The sequence below is a fragment of the Balaenoptera acutorostrata genome, chromosome 12 (assembly GCF_949987535.1).
Source record: "Balaenoptera acutorostrata chromosome 12, mBalAcu1.1, whole genome shotgun sequence".
NCBI lineage: Eukaryota > Metazoa > Chordata > Mammalia > Artiodactyla > Balaenopteridae > Balaenoptera > Balaenoptera acutorostrata.
Genome location: NC_080075.1, coordinates 12,394,235 through 12,414,491, shown reverse-complemented (window position 1 = coordinate 12,414,491; position 20,257 = coordinate 12,394,235). Strand labels below are relative to the sequence as shown.

General features: G+C 40.8%; 2 protein-coding genes across 6 annotated transcripts in view; one reads left to right on the top strand and one right to left on the bottom strand.

The window, feature by feature from the left end:
* The window catches only part of ZC3H6 (zinc finger CCCH-type containing 6), a 53,489-nt gene extending 46,736 nt beyond the window's left edge, over window positions 1-6,753 (bottom strand). For both annotated transcript variants that reach the window (XM_057558495.1, XM_007197386.3), the window contains exon 1: window positions 6,313-6,753. In XM_057558495.1, coding sequence (XP_057414478.1) covers window positions 6,313-6,344 — 32 coding nt within the window. In that variant the 5' untranslated portion in view covers window positions 6,345-6,753. The remainder of the gene's footprint in view (window positions 1-6,312) is intronic.
* Window positions 6,754-14,550: 7,797 nt separating this feature from the next.
* The window catches only part of ZC3H8 (zinc finger CCCH-type containing 8), a 30,024-nt gene continuing 24,317 nt past the window's right edge, over window positions 14,551-20,257 (top strand). For 3 of the 4 annotated variants that reach the window (XM_057558600.1, XM_057558599.1, XM_057558598.1), the window contains exons 1-2: window positions 14,551-14,730; window positions 17,572-17,668. In XM_057558600.1, the coding sequence (XP_057414583.1) occupies window positions 14,651-14,730; window positions 17,572-17,668 (177 nt within the window). In that variant the 5' untranslated portion in view covers window positions 14,551-14,650. The remainder of the gene's footprint in view (window positions 14,731-17,571; window positions 17,669-20,257) is intronic. The other variant, XM_057558601.1, reaches the window with a different exon arrangement.

Below are 20,257 nucleotides of genomic sequence, written 5' to 3'. Positions count from 1 at the left end.
TATCTGAATATTCATTTTCCAAGTTAAGAAGGTATTTTAGGTACAACTTAGAACTAGAATCTCCTTGTGTGCTTTATATATTGACATTTTATGAATTAGATGAAGTATAAATGTACATTAATGCAAGAGAAAAATGTCACAATTGATTATGAAAGCTATTTTACGTACAAATTAATTTTCAAATAGTCAAATAGAAAAATAGAGTAATAATACTGCAAGAGTGAGTTAGCTGATGACTTTAGAAAGAATATTATATCCTTTTTGAACTGACAAATAATTATAAAAATTTAAATAAAAAATGCAAAGCAGAATAATAGAAATTATATGTCATAATTCTAACTTTGTTCAATTATTTGGCATACTAATATTCATAACATTCAACAAAATAACTTCTAAAGACTATGTTTAGTTTTTAATTATTTAATTCCATAAATCTTTCAAGAAAAAAAAATCCCATTTGGGAATTCACATCTTTTGTGGATAAATGAAAAACAGAATGTTAACTTTGCTACCTCAAAACTTCATGAGGAGAAAAAACTTCAGTTATGTGCAACATAATCAATCATGTTTGCCCCAGAGAGTTAAAAAATATATAAAAAAGAAAATGTTAGAGGAAAAAAAAGTTCTCTCAACTATCTTGAATTCCACTAATCTCAGTTGAAAATGACCCTCCATTCACTATCATGTACATTACAGTGATCACAGGAGTACCTAACAAGAGGCAGTGCTGAAAATTGTTACTGTACTGTAATGTCCTATTTTAAAAATTAGATCACTAAAATTTCTAATAATAAACTGTAATAATTTGAGGGACAATATTTCAGATTTATTCATATATTCCAAAAGTTTAATCTATGGCTTCAGCCCTAGCTTTGGTCAAATATTGGTTTTCACACTTGGACATTTGGCATTTGGAAAAAAAAAAAAAAAAAAAAAAATATATATATATATATATATATGTAATATATATAAAGTCAAATATGTAGGTATTTCTAACTTAGATGCGTTATTCTATTTCATTTTCATTTGCTTGCACAAAACATAATTTTAAAACAGACTCCTATGTACTCCAAGGGTGTAGAAAAGAAATCAACCCACAATCTCCTTTATAGGCCAAAGAGTAGAGGTTATAAAGAACTTAACCCCACACACAAGTACTAGTGATCTAACATTTTATTGTCAGCTGCAAGTATTCAAGGAAAATCCAAGCAAAGAGGTAACGGTTCTGAGGCTTCCCTGGTGGCACAGTGGTTGAGAATCTGCCTGCCAATGCAGGGGACACGGGTTCGAGCCTTGGTCTGGGAAGATCCCACATGCCGCGGAGCAACTAGGCCCGTGAGCCACAACTACTGAGCCTGCACGTCTAGAGCCTGTGCCCCGCAACACGAGAGGCCGCGACAGTGAAAGGCCCGCGCACCGCGATGAAGAGTGGACCCCGCTCGCCGCAACTAGAGAAAGCCCTCGCACAGAAACGAAGACCCAACACAGGCAAAAAAAAAAAAAAAAAAAGAGGTATCGGTTCTTCTGACCTCTTACGAATTTTCAATGAATTCCCTTAATAGTTTGAAACGTGTTTTCTATAGTTAAAAATCTGTAGATTTAAGTTAGTTAATTTAATTGATTTCATAATCCCTTTTAAAATAATGTGAAAAAGTAATATTCTTCATAAATTCAATTTTTAATGTTTTAAGATTTAGAAAAACCCTTTGTCATATAAGATGAATTTATAATGAACTAGGATGAAATTGCCTGTGATCAAGTAATACCTTAAAAAAAAAAAAAACCAAAAAAAAAAACTTTCAAGTGTTCCAAATCCAACCTAGCATCTGATATCAGATTTCCTATCTTTATGACAAAATGGAGGCAACATAAAATGAAGACATTAATATCTGTTCTTTCTATATGGACCAAATGAATTCAAGTACGTTAATTATAAACAGCAACATATGTATATTATTGAATATCATGAGTTCTAAATCTAGGTTCTTTATTTTTGTACCACTTTTATAAACAGATTGTTATTTTTATGTGGTTTTATAATTTTAATAATTAACTTAGGACACCTTAAAAACTCGTTTTACATGACTAAATTGGCATTCTGATATGTATATATACATTCTCATGTGATGAAGATGTCTATTCTACCATAAAAGTGTGGGCTCTGGAGTCAGATTATTTGAGTTCCCACTGATTTACTCTGTGAATTTGAGAAATTTACCAATCTCTTGTTTACTGGAGTCAATGCCTTCCCTCACTAGGCAATTAGTTAATTTATTCATTCTTCCAGTTTCATTGAGATATAATTGACATACAGCACTGTGTAAGTTTAAGGTGTACAGCATAATGATTTGACTGGTTGTTTGTAAAACCAGACATTGTGTAGGACATCAAAGTGAACTCTGATGTAAGAAAAGGCATCTGCAACTTTTCAAATGAAAATTATTGACTTCTTAAAGTAGGAAGGGAGATTGGAAGTGATCTAGTTCAACTACCTTATTTCACAAATAAGAAAAATAATCATGAAAAAGAAGAGAGCATTAACCAAGCTAGAGGAAAAACTAGGATCAGAACCAAGGTTTCATTCAGAAAACGGAGCTCTCTTAAATATACCACATTTCATCCCAAACAATTCAAGAAGTAAAGGCTAGAACTTACTGGATTACTTCCCCATGCAAACTTAATGAAGAGTTAAAAATAACACTGCAGGTAGGAGTTTGCATTCTGGATTCTTACCTAGGCTCTATCTGTGGGATCTCAGAGAAATTACTGAACATTGCAATACTATATTACCTCATGGAATTAATGTGCGAGCCAAAGGAAAGCCCTGTTACAAATGGAAAGTGTAATCATCTTCTTCACCCTCACCTCTTCATACTCTCCGGTGTAAGGTTTCAATCGCTATGTGGGGGAGGGAAAGGAAGGGGAAATATAAACTACTACAATTCTGACTAGCTGGAGTTTTGGTGATCTCGGTTTACATGAGGAAGGAAAGCGGGGAGAGGAGGGAAAGAAGGTGGGAAGGTTGTTCATCGTGGGCAAAGAATAACTTCCTCCCAAAGGAAAGTATTACCCATACCTCCTATCAATTAGACTCAGAATCACAAGCTCTCATACTGATCATGTTAAAATTATCCTTTTCCCCAGTGTAGGCCCTTAAAACTTTTTACCTTTAGCCTATTTCAAAAAATGTAACAATTACTTGGGCATATATTTATCTTTCCTTCTCAACTGTAGATGTGTCCAGAACAGGGCCTCATAGTATTTAGCCTTTAAGAGTTATCTGTGAGTTGTTTTAATTAGGTCAACATCCAGCTGAAATATAAAGCTAGGTGGCTGGAGCTGTGCCTAAGAGAACTGGATGAAAGGGAAGAACTGAATGCAAAGAGAGACAAGAACTTTATCTCCCTCTGACTTGCTCCAACTCCTTCTCCACCTCTATTAATTAATTCTAAAGATCTATGCAGAAGTCCTCTTCTAACAGTCTACGCAGTCACAAGTTCATTTATAGGTATTTTTATATTAATAACACTTTATAAAAATACAATGTTTTCACTCCAGGCATGAAAATATTTAAAGGAAAGTACAAATGGGTATTTTTTTTTTAAAGTTAACTCATTTGGCAAACAAATCTTATGCGATATGTTCACCATATAAAACATGTACAAGAAAACACTTTTTTAAAAGAAAAAATTGTGCATTCTGTGAATTTCCATTTATATGTAGAATCTAATTCTCATGTAAACCATCATAGTAATATTTTAATTTGTATAATTATACCAGTTGTAAATAAAAATCATAGATTTAACTTTTTTCCTGCACTCACGCAATATCTTAATTTTCAAAAATGACAAAAAAAGAATATCCTTGAGACAATGCCAAGCTCCAAATACCAGAATTCATATATCTTCTCCATCTAATTCACGGAAACTTTTATTACAGTATAAAATAACTATAATATGAAAGCACAGAATATTTTGGGATTCCACAGATTAGTCCATTTTTTCCCAAATTTCTTAAGAATTACCCAGGGAGCCCATTAAAAATACAGATAACCACAATCCTCCCCTAGAGATTTTTTTTTTTTTTCCCCTAGAGATTTTGATTCAGTTGCTCTGGACAGGACAAAAATCTTTATTCCTCAAAGTGATTCTGATGATTAGCTAATATTGATCTAGAATAGTGGTTCTCAATTTGATACATGTTAGAATTACCTGAGGAGCTTTAAAAAATCTTAAAGCTCAGACCAATGGAAACGATTTCAACATTTTTTAAAAAGCTCCCCAGAGAAGGTTGAGAACCACTGATCCTGTAGAACTCGAAAAATTCTTACACAACCCTCTTAACAATTAAGAAACTAAGCCTGCTCAAGTTCACAAAGCTAAGTGGTAGCAAAGTTGGAGCTAGAACCACTTCTCCTGAATCCTAGTTCACTTTGTTTTTAGATATAGTTGTTTTGTTTTTCATGTAGGTTGACTAAAAAAGGTGTAAAAAAGATAAACCTTCTTGCCTCAGAATAATACTGCCACTTAACAAATGGATAAATTAAAACATAGTTAATCTTTTTGCTTCAGAAATCACTAGAAAATAGTTTTCTTAATCCTAATATAAAACAAAAAAAGACTAAATACACTACTGCTTAATCCCTACTTCCTACCACCAAGCTGGTTATATATCTTACAAAGAATTATTTAAAATGTTATTTTTAATTTCTAATTCAGTGTTTTAAAATTTCAAATTTTTTTTAAAGTTTGGCATCACAGTTCCTTACTAGAAAATTAATTCGGTATCTGAATTTGGCAACATGGTTGCTTCCTTATGTATAATACATAATTCTACATATTGACGTTGCTCTGTGAACTAACAGAGGAGAACAGATTTCCTTCTTTCACACAAAAGAATGAATTTTAGGTTGCATTAGCAAAACCCCATCACTGGTTTGTCCACAGATAGAGTGGGAAACTTCGCAGGTTATTAGTTAACCCATTCCAAGAATTTTCTCATTTTAATAACAGGATAATGTAAAATAATCATGAAAAATGTGTCAAGTGCAAGCGTACGTACCCATAATTTTTTTTAAGAGCATTTTTGACTTTCTAAAAATTACGACACGTTTAATTAACTTGCCTTCTGGCCGTCTACATTTATTATTACGGTACCAAGATTGTTAAAATAACATTTTTATCCCTCTCAAAGTTGCCAGATATTTCGATATTTTAAATTTCAGTAATGTTTGTGATTTCTGCTTTTGGATTAAAAAAAAAAAAAAAAGTGTTTGGTATACTTTACCAAAACAGGTCACATTACTCCACAGGTAAAACTTAAGCAATTTGTATACAGCCTAGAGTACAATGTATACTTTTGATTAATGCTATTCACAAGGGAGTAACTGCCGGGTTCTGGATCTTTCAAATTTTCTAAATAAGAATCAGATGCAATGGATTTTGTTCCAGCAATTTTAATGAATGAAAGCCCACCCTTTCTTTTTTAACGGTTAAGATGGATATCAATATGTATTCAAAACCTAACCTTAACTTAAGGATGCTACTTGCGCTATTTAAAATAGTAAATATCCGCAAACCGTTAAACGGAACGAAAAATGGGCCTCTTAAGCCACAGTAAAGATAAAAAATCAGAATCTCAGTTAAATGTTCAAATGATACATCACAGTATTTAGAAAATCGGGCTAGACTGGACGATCCATGGAGTTTTTACTTTAGGAGAGATCTGTGCTACACTCAGGTTTGCAAAGTCTAACTATTTTGTGTTAACATTTGAAACTTGCCATTTCAAATTGCGAGGGGTAAGCCTGTACAGATACACGGCCTTTAGGAGCTGCTTAAAATTTTCCTAGAAAAAGACCAAAAAACCACACATGTTTATTTTTAGGAGTGTACTAGGGTAGTAGTCAAATAAATCACCAGTTATTGACAATTCTTGGCGGGTCCTCGTAGGACGGGGACGCCGGGCCCCGCACCGGGAACCGCTTCCTCCGAGCGCGGGCTGGACCGCAGCCCCGAGCCGGCGCGCGGGAGCCGCCCGGCGCCGCCGAGCCCGCCCGGGGGCGGGGGGCTCGCACGTGCGGCCGGGGGCGGGGCCGGCCGGGAAGGACCCCGCGCGGGGAGGCGGGCGCGGCCGGGCCGGCCTCCCCGCGGCCGCGGGCCCCGGGCTCTCCATCCGGGCGCACGTCATGGGACGGACGGAGCCACACAGAGACGTCTAAGTCATGCAGGAGGCGCGCGGCCCCGGCCCGCTCCCGCCGCCCCAGACCCCTCCTCTCAGCCGACAGAAAGACAGACAAGAAGGGTTCCCGACCTGTCGTGCCCTGCATGTTCAGAGTCTGTCATGTTTGGTCAAGAACGGGGCGGGGCTGGAGGGCAGGTCTGCGAGGCCGGCGGCGGCGGGGCGCGGGGAGGATCCCTGCGCCGCCTGCGGGTACCTGCTCCCGGCCGCCGCCGGGAGGTGACGAAGTGGTAAAAACTCACGGTTACTAGTGAGCGACACAGACACAGACTTTCCAGTCTATTAACAACCACGCCACAGAGGTGGGGCTCTAACTGCAAACACTGGGCCACGGCCCCGCGCTGCCGGCGCTGCCGCTTTAGTCTCTATTCGCCGCCGGTGGCTGAGGCTTGGGAGCGGGCGGGCGGCGCGCAGCGACGCGGGGATTTGGACAGTGGCCGTAACGGTGATTTCTCCTCACCAACATGGCGGCACCCGCGACAGGCGACTCGGTAAAATGGCGCCTGCCGCAACACCTAGCCCGGGACTAAAGGGCAGGAGAGATTCCTCCGCGTGCCGCGGCCCTTGCCCAGCCCGCCGGGGCCGAGCGCGCCGCCCATTGGAGGAGACGCCCCGTCAATCACCGCCGGGGGCGAGCTCTCACGCTTCCCCTGCGAAGCGGCGGAGGAGGCAGTCTATGATGGCGGTGCCGGGCGGCGCCTGGAGTAGTTCAGGGAGGGGGTGGCGTCCCGCGGGACCTGCAGTCCTTCCGCGCCTCCAGGGCTGGTCCGCGGCGGTCCGCGGTTTTCCCTGCAAGACGCCGCCTCCCAGTGATGGGGAGTTTCAGACGTGCCCTAACAAACGGGCCCTTAAAGCCATGAGCGGGTGTGAGCCCGGGTGGGGTAATAACTCGCGGCTGCTGAGTCGTCATTAAAAAAAAAAAACAAAACAAAAACCTTGGTTGCTGAAATAATGGGGAAATGTACTTTCTCGTTCAAGGTTGTAGCGAATGTCTCTTTTTGTAATGTTTAATACTCAGAATCACGTTGTGAGGAAAACTTGGCATGTAACTTTTTCTGATATTTAATACTAAATTTACCTACCCGGTTCTTAGTTAATAATGACAGAAAAATCGTTAAAAGAATCATATAGGTTTTGAATTATTTCATAAAAACGTTGATATTTTATATGCAAAATACATACGAATATTTTATAAATAAAAACAACTAGCTGTTACATTTCTTTACACTTATGAACGTGATCTTTAGAAAAAGAATTTTTAATGACAACATGTTGGCCTGTTTAGTGTGCTACTTAGTTTTGAAGGAAGGTCCTTGTTTTTTATTAACGTGATGGATTGATTAATCCTCTCAAATATCTTACTTCTTTTGAGTAAATGTGTTTTGCTGATGCATAAGTGCAGTGCATTTAGAAGCAATTGCAATTAGATTAAATTTTCAATTAAAAAATGTGGATATGTGTATTGGAAAAAAAATCGCACTTTTTTCTTTTTTTCTAAGTTGAATGCAGCCGTTGACAGGAGATGTACACTGATGGATAATTCTGGAGGCACTTGCCACGTTTGGACATAATACATTTCTAGGAAACTTTCAAAGGCAGCTATATGAGCGTTTGGAGTTACATTAGAATCTCTACTTTGTCTCTATTGTAGCTATGTTACTTAGATCTTACTGTAGCTAATTAGGAGAGACATTTCTTTGCAGTTTTCCGAGGACGTCTGAGGTAAACAGTTGCTGTTCCTTCTTTGCATTTCAGTTTTTCCTCTCCCCTATATCTGGGGGCATCAGGATCTCTTTCGAACTTTCTTTAGGGTCTTTGGTTTGCCGTGGTGTGGAACAATGAATACAGTTCTCACTAGATGAAAAGCCTCCTTCCTAACCCTTTATGCACACCACTTAGTAGGGCGTCAGGCCCTGGTCTTTTCCCTTGGGTAACTGAAAGGGAGTGACAATGTGGGTGGTATGGAGGGCAGGAGGTGGTGTTCCTTTGAAGCTATGTGCTTCGAATCTAAAAGTGCTCAGAGATGTTAGATAAAATATATTTAAGTTGAGGGCTAATCCAAACTCAGCATTCCTCACCTTTTCTTTAACTGCCTAAATTAAGAAGGCATGCATTCATCACAGAGATTAAATGAGATCATTAGTTTTCAACCTCGTAAATGTTACCTAACATTGAAAGATGGACCATAAGAACTGCAGAACTCTCTGCACATAACAACTCCAGGGAAACCTCTGCCCCAAGAGACAGCTATATTCTAGCATGACTTCTAGCAGCATAAGACCAGACCCTTAGGAGGACTCCCACCTCCCATTAAAACGCCCGTCTGAGAAAGCTCAATGCTGCCAGGAGAATTACTGTTTGTTCTAGCCAACACCTGACACAGGCCCCTAACCCCCCTGTACCTTTGTATCTCCTACAATTCAGGAGTGTCTTTCTCAAGGACCTAAAAGCCATTCCTTTGAAATGTAATCATCAGGAAGATAAGCCCCTGTCTCCCAGTCTCTGGCGGGGGGCTTTACAAATAAATACCTGTTTTAATCACATTCTTTGGAAATTTTCCAAAGAAAAACAAGCACCTGGATATTAGCCCAGGCTTTGCAAAAATGCTTTCAAAATGTTGCCTCCCAATGAGATTAAGATACTGACACAGATGGGCGGTGGTCCCTTCTCTAGCTCATGCTCTCTGATAGCCTCAGATGGAAAAGGTCAGGATTCGTCCGTAGTACACTTCAGGTGTCTGTCTCAAACGTAGAATTCAGAGGTCAATAAATCATATCAGGGGAATTCCCTGGCCGTCCAGTGGTTAGGACTCCCAGCTTTCACTGCTAAGAGCGAGGGTTCAATCCCTGGTGGGGGGACTAAGATCCCCAAGCTTCACAGTGCGGCCAAAAAAAAAAAAAAAAGGTCATCAGAACTTCCTTAAGCCTGTTTCTTAAATACTTTCCTCCAAATTCTTTATTATTCTTCCCCAAAGATATTGAACTCAGAGGCAGCTCTCAGCAGTTGTGAAAGCATTTTCTGATGCAAAAAACAAAAAACAAAAAACAAAAAATAGTCTTTATTTTAGGATATCACTTATGTACACCTGCAGTAGAAATGTGGGTTTGTTTGTTTTTTCCATTAGTAGGAATGGGATGTGCTGAGCTCTATATATCCCTGACCCCCACCTTTTAATCTTAGGAGAATTGATTCACTGATTTGTTTATTCAGCAAGGATTTATTGATCATGTCACTATGCTTTAGATATTGTGCTATTTTCTGAGCACAGGGCTGTGGATAAACTACTTGGGATGTCTGTTCTCATGGAGCTTAGAGTCTAATAATTTGCACTTGTGAAGTTTGCATTTATCAAAATACTAATTGGGGTCAAGGGTGCTTACTCAGTTAAAATTGAACTTGACTGCATATAATGAAAACTCAGCTATATGGCTTAACTAAAAACAGGTTTTAAGTTTCTTTAATAACAAGATATCTGGAGGTAGGAGTCCAAGACTGATGCAAGTGCTTACAAAAGTCATTATAAACACAGGCTCCTGTTGGCTTCTTGCTCTGAAATTCATAGCCCAAAGCTTTCATCCTTAACTTCTAGCTCAACTATCATGTGTTCTAGGGCATGGTCTATATAATATCTATTCTTTAAAATGTATTGATGCTTTATGTACATGATTAATTTTTATAAATATTCCATGCTTGCTTAAGAAAATATAAATTCTCTCAAATGTCCGTGATTCTGTTTCAAAAAAGTTTATTTTTTATTTTCTCCTCCCACGAACCTCCCAAGCTGCCCCCATCCCAAGCCCAAGACACCCACCATGGACAACATTTCAAAGTAGCACCTCCTCCCGCAAACTCCACCATTACCCTTGGATCCCCAGTGGTTTCTTACAATTTTCTGTTTCTTGTTACTTTGTTAATATTTTACTCTATTTGCTTTAGTGTACTACTAGTTATCTATATTTCCCTCTATCCATCCATCAATCCATCTAACTTTTTGACACATTTACTTGTTTTTTCTGTGGCTGATTTAAAATATTTCTCTGCTTTTCTGCAGTTCCACTATGATGTGTCGAGGCGTAAATTTCATTTAATTGTTTTGCTTGGTATTTGTTGAGTGTCTTGATGTGTGCATTGGTATGTTTCATCAATTCTGGAAAATCTTAGCCTTTTCTCTTCAAGCATTTCCTCTGCCTTGTTCTCTTTCTCTTCTCGTGATTAAAGTTAATTATATTTAGACATTCTTATTTATTATTGCTATTTCTAATAGTCTCTTTTGTAGATTCTTTTTTTAAAGAGGGGGGTCTCTCTGGATAGTTTCTTCTGACTTGTCTTCCAGTTCACTAATTTCCTCTTCCACCCTGTCTAGTTTTCTATTAAAGACTGTCTTATTAATCAAGGTTCAGTCAGAGAAGCAGAATCACTATGAGATAGATAGATTTACAGGCAGTTGGTCTTATGCAATTGTGGGAACTGTTTAAAATAATCTCTGTAAAGTTTTTGTCTGAGTCTAGAACTTAAGATCTTCAAGGCAAGGGTTCAGGAAGGGAAGGTGGATGTAAAGAAGGAGAGTAGAAATGAATCGGAATCCTTAAGGACAAACTAGAACCTGTATTAGTCTCTCACCACATCCAACTTTTATAATGTGGGTGCTTTGAAGGAGAATCTTGTGCCTTTCAACATGGAGCTAAACATACCTTGCCCAGAATTTGGAGAAGCTGAAGGAAGATCTGTGGGAAGGTGTGTCAGCTGAAGGTCTGATTGTTGCCCCATTTCAGCAAGGTGAACTAGCAGATAAATGATAATGTGCATGTGCTGCACCAGCATCTGTCACCCCTGCAGTAACTTCCTGAGTATAAAAACAATATGACTGCTGTTTCACTTCCACCTTCCAAATTTTGTGCAAAAATCTCTCTGATAGCCCATTCTAACTGGAAAGATGCAAGGATAGGAATCCTGCAAAACGTAGAGCAGCCCAGCTGAGGTGACACACTAGAAAACCACCAATTATACACTTTTCAACTAGGCACCCATGTGTACCACTTTAACTCATACTTAACTTCCATCCAGAATAAAAACAATGGCAAAGTCATGCCTTTGCCTATTATGATGCAGCTACATGATGTTCAGCCAAAAACATGTTAACCCTTTCCCCTAAAAAGGATAAAAACTCTCTTTTCCATCTTTGGGTGATGTTTATTCTTCTAGTTTTTCCTTTAGCTCAGTCACACTCCTTTCATATCAAATAACTTGAGTAATGAGCTATAAAGGTAACTGCTATTAATATATCATGTGTTAGTAGGAGAATGGGAGAGGGGAAGATTTCATATATTATATAAAATATACATATTTACATTTCACACACATGTATGTGTACACATACACATTTATATCAAATTGAGGATGAAATATTCATAACCACTACAATCATTTTTGCTACTGGCCATTTGGGAATCAATCTACCACAAACATATGTATAGCTTTTTATAGTCTTTATCTGAAAAGGCTAGTATCTGATGCCTTTGCAGGTCAGTTTTTCTTGCTTGCTGATTTTGCTGTGCTTTTTTTTTTTTTTTAACCTATCACTTTAATTTCCTTTGGTTGCCGGGTTATCTTTTGCTGTATGCTGGACATTTTAAGTGAAAAAGTATGTATGGTAATAATTTTTTTTTTAACTTGGGATCTTAGCTCCCCGACTGGGGATGGAACTCACACCCCGTGCAGTGGAAGTGTGGAGTCTCAACCGCTGGACCGCCAGGAAGTCCTATAATGTGAGTTTTGAAATACAGCACTTTCCTCCAATGAAAGGATACTAAAGGTAGCTTAATTCAATTTTCCTCTTAATTTTTAGTAATGATTCATGTACAAAGGAAGGTGACTGCCAATAATATAAACAACAGGGGAAAGTACAACTTCTCTGGGGAAGATGTCTGGCTTCAAAGAACTTCCCTTGTCTTGTCTGTGAAGTGGACCCTGATTCCTGCCAGGAGTCAAACAGTCCTTCACTAAGAGAAGCAAGTCAGGCTCTCTATCATTGGTCCAACCTACCTTTTGAGGTTTTTTTCCCACGATTCCCTTATACTGGCATTATATTAAGCAAAACTAAATAATTCCCCATTTTTCAAACGTGTACTTTATTTTCCTGCCTTGATACGTTTCTCTCCACGTGTGATGCCCATTTAACTTCATCTCTTCTAATGGAAATTACCTCAAGACCAAGCTCAAATATACCCCTTTTAAGAAGCCTTCCCAACCAATGTGCTTTTTTCTCTTCTGAATCCTCTTGGCACTTAGTACCCACCCTCTTTTCCCCCAACTAACCTTGGGCATCTTCATTTCACAAAAGCCCCCTATCAACTCTTTTTTAATAGACTTTGTTTTAGAGCAGTTTTAGGTTTATACAAAAATTGAGAAGTACAAAGTTTCCTTGCCCCCCCAAAACACAGTTTCCCCTATTATTTACACCTTATGTTAGTTTGGTATATTTGTTACAATTGATGAACCAATATTGATACATTAACATCCATAGTTTACATTGGATTCACTCTGTGTTGTACATTCTATGGGTTTTGACAAATATATAATAACACGTGTCCCTAATTACTGTATACAGAATAGTTTCATTGCTCCAAAGATCTGCTGTGCTCTACCTGTTCGTTCCTCCTTCCCTACCCTACCCCCAACCCAACATTTGGCAACTGCTGATTCCAAATAACTGACCAAAAATCCTGGAACTAACAAGAAATTAAAGCAAGGTTAATATACAAAAGTCAATTGCTTTCCTACATACTAGCCATGAACAACTGAAATGTGAACTTAATATCAGTTACATTGGCACCAAAAAAACAAAAACACAAAACCCTCAAGTGTAACTCTAACAAAATATGTACATAATCTATATGAGGAAAACTACAAACCTCTGATGAAAGAAATGAAAGAAAATCTAAATAAATGGATATTCCTTCATTGAATTTTAAAAGCAAACTCTCCACTCAGTGAGAATCAGTGACCGGCAGGGCAGAGGGGCAACCACTCATTACAGCCCTTTATTGGCTTGGGCTGGCTACACAGGACCCACCTCTTAAATCAGAGATTTAGAAATGCCTTCCTTCACAATGATGGTTAACAAAAAAAATCCCCCAAACAAAGGTAGCCCCGCAGGTCTGCAGCTTCCAGTGAAAAGCCCAGGGCCCTCACCCTGTTGCAGCAGGGAAAGAGGCAACAAGATAAAATACAAACAAGCGTTTCGTATTTATGTATAAGTCCTAAATATTGCCTGGAACGTACTCATACTAAAATGTAACAAAGAATTTTGTAGCTTAGCCAAAATTCAAATGTAACTGTGTCTCCGGTATTTTTATTTGTGATATCTGGCAACCCTACTCCAAGGCCTCACTGTGGCAGAGACTTAGAAGGAGGAAAAACAACAAATATCTTAGGTGTATTCTGTGCTTGACATTTTTCAAAGCCTTTCAACTCTTTTCTCTCAGGATCTTACTACAAGTCTGAGAGGAAAGCAGAACAAGCATTTCCATTCTCATTAACCAGATGGGAAAAAAACCCCAGACACCATCCCACCCCCCCCACCCCCCCACAAAAAAAAACACACAGCAAAAAAAAACAAAACAGGGAACAAGAAATGGAGGGACGCTTACCCAGGTCAGGAACACAGCTGGCTCTGATCATTCTTAAGCCCACCTGTTGAATTAGCCCAGGTTCAACCTTGGAATCACCTAGGGAACTGCCCAAAACCCGCTGATGCCCGGACCCCACTCCTAAAGTCTGGACGTCTTTTAAAAACATTTTACCTATCTACTTATTTATTAATTTAAATCATTTTTTTTTTTAACCTTTGGACCCCCTTCACCCATTTCTCTTGCACGTGGTACTTTCAGTGGACTTTTCGGCCTTAAAGTCATTTTTATTTTAATCTCATTAGATTGTAAAGAGTCTGCAAGTCGCAAAATCAGTCCACCGCTCTGGTTACTTATCTGAAAATGTGGGAGGTAACAGTGTATTTCTTAAAGGGCTGTTGTTAAGATTAGGTGAGCGAAAATGTGAAATGATGCCTGGTACAAAGTGAGCGCTCAAATAAACGTCAGCTACCATGCCTTAGAAACACTGTGACTTCGATCGAAGAGTTTTCACTAAAGGGAAATAAAGGAGGACTAAGTTTTACAATTCTACTAGATACTTGAGATAACGTGTCGAGAAGTATACACGCAAACGGCCGGAAAGAGAACGGCGCCTGCGCAGGGCCGCGGGGGCGGGGGCGAGAGCGGGCGTGCGCAGAGCCGGGGACGGAAAAGCGCATGCGCGGGGCGCCCTGCCCGGGGTGCGCGGCGTCCTCCTCGTGGTGCGCGGCGCTCTCCTCACGCCGTGCCTGTTCGTCGGTAGCTGCTGGGCTCTGACGAGAATGATGGATTTTGAGAATCTTTTTTCCAAACCCCCCAACCCGGCTCTCGGCAAGAAGTCCGCCACGGACTCTGACCAAAGGTGACCCCCGGTCTTTTCATGCTTTGAACGCAGGGGATGCAGTTAGGTTCCGCCCCTTTGTTCCTTCGGGAGGCTGCGCGGGCAGGGCTGCCAGGTCCCAAGGGGAGCGCGTCGGGCCGGCCGGGCCGGTGCGACGGCCGGGCGTCCACAGGTCGTTCCGGGGCAGGGGTTAGAAGCCGGGGATGGGGCCCGGTTCTTAGGCCGCCGGAGCCAGCGGTGCCGGGAGCCTGGGTCGGGGGGAGCGGCGGGGCCCAGGCGGCGAGGGAGGCCCGGGATGCTCCCCTTTCTCTGCGCCCCGGCCCCTCCGGCCGGGTGGGAACCCGCCTGCGGCCCCATAGCGCTTTGCACTTGCAGGCAGTCAGCTCCTAGGGGACGGAGATCATTTGTCATTCTCACTGCACGTGTTAGGCGCTTTTGGGTAGAAAAGACGTGCGGTGAAGGATAAGGAGTCTCCTGATTTACATCGGAAGATCCTACAGACCATAATAGAGCAGCGAACTCCATTGGGATATACTATTTCCTTTAGGTTGAAAAAGGCACTGAGACTGCCACGGAGAAAATGGAAGCAGGTTAGGGAGGGAAGAGAGGATGGGATGGTAGGGAGGAGGTAGATCTTTTAAGGACGGGAGGTAAGGAAAGCCTCACTAATAACATGGATAATTAATATTTGAGTAGGGACCTGAAGGAGGTGAGAGAGGTCGATTATCTAGTGGGAAGAGTATTCCATGTAAAGGTCCTGAGGTGGAGTGAGCTAGCTGTGATGGGGTGTTGGGAGCGAAGTGGCCAGAAGGACAATTGGCGTGGAGTAAGAATAGTGGGGCTGGAAGAGAGGAACTCGAGAGGTATTGGGATGGGGGGCGGAGGGCGAGGCAGCTTGTGTAGGGACTTGTAGGTGCCGTAGTAAGGACCCTGGCTCCTACCCTGAGTGAGGTGAGAGGTCTTGGAGGGTTTTTAGCCGAGAGTGACATATTAGCAGGACCATCTGGTTATGTGGAGAGTAGAACGGAGGGGGGGCCAGAGTAGCTTGGATCGTAGTTTTAGCAACAAGAAGTGGTCAGGTAAGGATATATTTGGAAGATAAACTATTTCCTCACAGATTGGATGGGCAATCTGAGAGAGGAGTTAAGGTCAACTTCAAGGTTTTTGGTCTGTATCATTAGAAGGTTGGAGTTGCTGTTTCAGATTGCAGGAGGATTAGATCAAGAGTTCAGTTTTGGGGAGTTGCCTGGCGGTCCAGTGGTTAGGACTCGGCGCTTTCATTGCCGTGGTGCAGGTTCAATCCCTGGTCTGGGAACTAAGATCCCGCAAGCTGTGCAGCGCGTCCAAAAAATAAGTTCAGTTTTGGATATATTAAGATTTTGTCCAGTTGATATCCAGGTGCATATTTTGAATAGGAAGTTGGCTCTGCCTGCCTGGACTCATCTCAGCTCCACCATTTGCTAGGTTTGAAGCAGGTTACATAAGCCTTCCGTATTCCGTTTTCTCATCTGTAAAATGGGCTTTTAAACCATAGTGTATATGTCATAGGGCTGTTGTGATGTGTGTAATGTGCATGGAACAGCGCCTGGCGCAGAGTCAGCGTAATGCAAGAGTCAGCTGCTGCTGTTACTGCTGCTGTGGTCATTATTGCTCTGCCTAAGGAGAGGTTGCTTCCTGCTCCATAAGATGATTCATTACTGCAAACCAGAACAGTGAAAGTCACAGCATTTGGTTTATTGGCTCTTGTAACGCTGGCCTCTGTAGAAGGCGCACACCTTGGTCTCCCGTCTGATGGACGTGACTGAAGCTCCGACTAGGGACAGATCGGCGTAGTAAACTGTTGGATTGGACGAGGCTGTGAAGCCTGAGCTCCTCCTGTAACTTTGAAAGAAGCACGAAACCACTCTTCACATTCCAGTGCTGGCAGTGCCTTTCCACTTGCAATGTGTTCTTCTGAGAACATACACGTTGCCTAGTCCTTGCCTTTATCTGGCGTGCCACTCAGATCTTAAGCTTTTATCTCTTGGTCACTACTTGCTGAGACACAGTTGTCTTCAGACTTCTGTGTCTATAGCATCAACCATTATTTAGATTTACCTGTACAGTTTATTGACTTGTTTGTTTCTTTTATTTCCCATCTTCATCTTTCTTAGGTTTATTTTTAGTTTTGCTGGAATAACCTCAAGTAGTCATCTCAGATGGTATCTATGCATGTTGAGCTTCTCAGTCCTAATGACCCTGAAAACAACTTTTCTTATTCATCTTCCCACTTGAATATAAGTTTAGTTCTCTCCTGACCTCGGAAGGCACCCTGCATTCTACCTGAAATACTCTTCTCCCTGACATTCCTCTTTGTTTTTAATTCTTACATATCTTTTAGGTTAGGAAAACTTTTGGCCCCCAAATCTAGGTTAAGTGTTCCTCATGTATGCACTGATACTTAGCACACCATACTGAAGTTGCTTTCTTTTTTTCTCCCAAGTAGATAGAAAGTTCTTAGAAGGCAGGAACAAGGTCTTTTTCATTGTTGTATTCCAGGATTTAAGGTCCAGAGCCTGGTGTATGGTGGATACTCAGTATTTGTTGAATGAATGGATGATTTATATAGCTGCTAATAGTTGAACATTAAGGTTATGTAATATAAAGTTTCAGCTTTGCGGTTTACTCATAAACATATGTTGACCTTTACTACACATCATAATTTTGTACCTTATTTCTCTGGAATATTCGGGGTAGATTTTGAATTTTGAATTTCTTTGAGGGCAAGTTGAAGGTAAACCAAAGCAGTGAATTTTAATGTTGTGGTATGAACCCTTCTCAGATTGAAAAACCCTTTTGTGTTATTTGATATTTTTGCTGCAGAATCGATGGTGAAATAGATGATACAGAAGTTGAAGAAACACGGGAAGAGAAAATAAAATGGAAAGTAAAACTGAAGTGTGAGCAAATTTCCAAAAAAGTAAGATTAAGTTGGTGTATTGAAAAAACAGACAGAAATGGATGTGAGAAGTTGATTAGGGATCCTATTTGTCTCCTTTTAGTTAGCATTTGAGACCAGGTTACTTATATCAAAGGAAACCTTGTTGTTATACTTTTAAAAAAATTTATCATTTAAGAACTTTGTTGTTGTTTAACATGACCTGTTTTTAGTGCATTGTCTTTATTTTGGTTTCCCCTATCTTTGAAATGGTTGTTAACGGTTTCAAAAACTTCTTTCTTTTAAAATTAGATTAAAAATTTTGATTTGCTAACTTAACCTTAGTGATTTATAGCTTGAAGCTTGTATTCAGTTGCTAGGACTGCCATAGCAAAGTACCTCATACTGGGTGATTTAAACAACAGAAATTTATTGTCTTGTGTTTCTTGAGGCTAGAAGTCCAAGAGCAAGCTGTCAGGAGGGTTGGTTCCTTCTGACAGCTGTGAGGAAGAATCTGTTCCATGCCTCTCTACCCTAGCTTCTGGTTGGTTTGCTGGCAATCTTTGGTCTTCCTTGGCTTGGGTTCCAGAAGCATCATCTTGATCTTTACCTTCATGTTTGAAGGGCATTCTCCCTGCGTGAATACATCTGTGTCTAAATTTCCCACTTCTATAAGGACACCAGCCATATTGGATTAAAGACCACCCTAATGACCTCATCTTAACTAATTATACATATAATGGCCTTATTTCCAAATGAGGTCACATTTTAAGGTACTAGGGGTTAGGACTTCAACATAAGAATTTGGGGAGGACACAGTCAACCCACAGCAAAGCCAATATCTGCTCCTTTCTTGCTTTTTCTCTTTTTTTGAACTTTTTTTATTGTGAATTTTAACGCACTGCAAAAGAATGGGTTCAAATTGGCAATGAGACTCACAAGACACACATGGGCTTTAATATGATATTCTTATACTCAGCTTTATAAAAGGATACAGGACAGGGGCTTCCCTGGTGGCGCAGTGGTTGAGAATCTGCCTGCTAATGCAGGGGACACGGGTTCGAGCCCTGGTCTGGGAAGATCCCACATGCCACGGAGCAGCTGGGCCCGTGAGCCACAATTGCTGAGCCTGCGCGTCTGGAGCCTGTGCCCCGCGACGGGAGGGGCCGCGATAGAGAAAGGCCCGCGCACCGCGATGAAGAGCGGTCCCCGCACCGCGATGAAGAGTGGCCCCCGCTTGCCGCAACTGGAGAAAGCCCTCGCACGAACTGAAGACCCAACACAGCCAAAAATAAATAAATAAATAAATAAATAAATAAGAAAATCCTTAAAAAAAAAAAAAAAAAAAAAGGATACAGGACAGAAAATCCAGCAGGTGCAGCATCTTTTTTTTTTTTTTTTTAATTAATTAATTAATTTATTTATTTTTGGCTGTGTTGGGTCTTCGTTGCTGCATGCGGGCTTTCTCCAGTTGCGGCGAGTGGGGGCTACTCTTCCTTGCAGTGCGCGGGCTTCTCATTGCAGTGGCTTCTCTTGTTGTGGAGCACGGGCTCTAGGCACACGGGCTTCAGTAGTTGTGGCACGCGGGCTCAGTAGTTGTGGCTCGTGGGCTCTAGAGTGCAGGCTCAGTAGTTGTGGCACATGGGCTTAATTGCTCCACGGCATGTGGGATCTTCCCGGGCCAGGGCTCGAACCTGTGTCTCCTGCATTGGCAGGCGGATTCTTAACCACTGTGCCACCAGGGAAGCCCCCAGGTGCAGCATCTTCATCTCCTCAGGAAACCTCTCAGCTACCCAAGTACATAACTTCTTTTGCCCTTTGGGGCATATATGGCTGCTGTGGACGAGAGCTGTGGTTGACACCAAGAAACTGCAGTTTGGGTTTCCCACACCTTTTTTATGCTATTTTAGTCATGTAGGTCCCAGTCTTTCATGCCCACTTAATGTTCCCTAGTCCATGTGTAACACCATACAGGAGATGGGCAGGTACAACCTTCTATGATTATCTTAAGGAGTTTCCCAGAAACAATACTGTGAGAAGATGGATACCTAGATTATTTCTAAGTAGGCTTACTCCAAGCCAGGCTCTTTACTTATGAGTGTGTAAAACATAAATGTATAGTATCACAGCTAATTAAAAAGAGAACACCCAAGTAAACACTATGCAAGTCAAGAAAGCTTTACCCACAGTGCCTCTGATGCCTCCTTTTTCAGTTGTATTCCCTTTTCTCCTCCTGGAGGTAACTACTATCCGAACTTGTGTACTGATCACTTCCTTGTTCTTTACAGTTTTACTACTAATGCTGTCACCCTTCAGAATGCAGTTTTCTCTTGCCTGTTTTTGCACTTTATAGAAATAGAGTAGTGTCGTATGTGCTCTTTGCTGTCTTCTTTTTCTCACCGTTACATTTATAAGATTCATAGTATACACGACATATACATGTAGTATATACATAGTATACACAAGTGGCGTATACTGATTTGTTCATTTTCTTAGCTGCATAGCATTCCATTATTTGAATATACTAGGTTCTGGTGTTGGTAGACATTTGGTCTCATGTCCGGTTTTGGGGGCTATGGGCAATGCTGCTACGTCTCTTACTTGTATCCTGCTGCACATCTACTGTACACT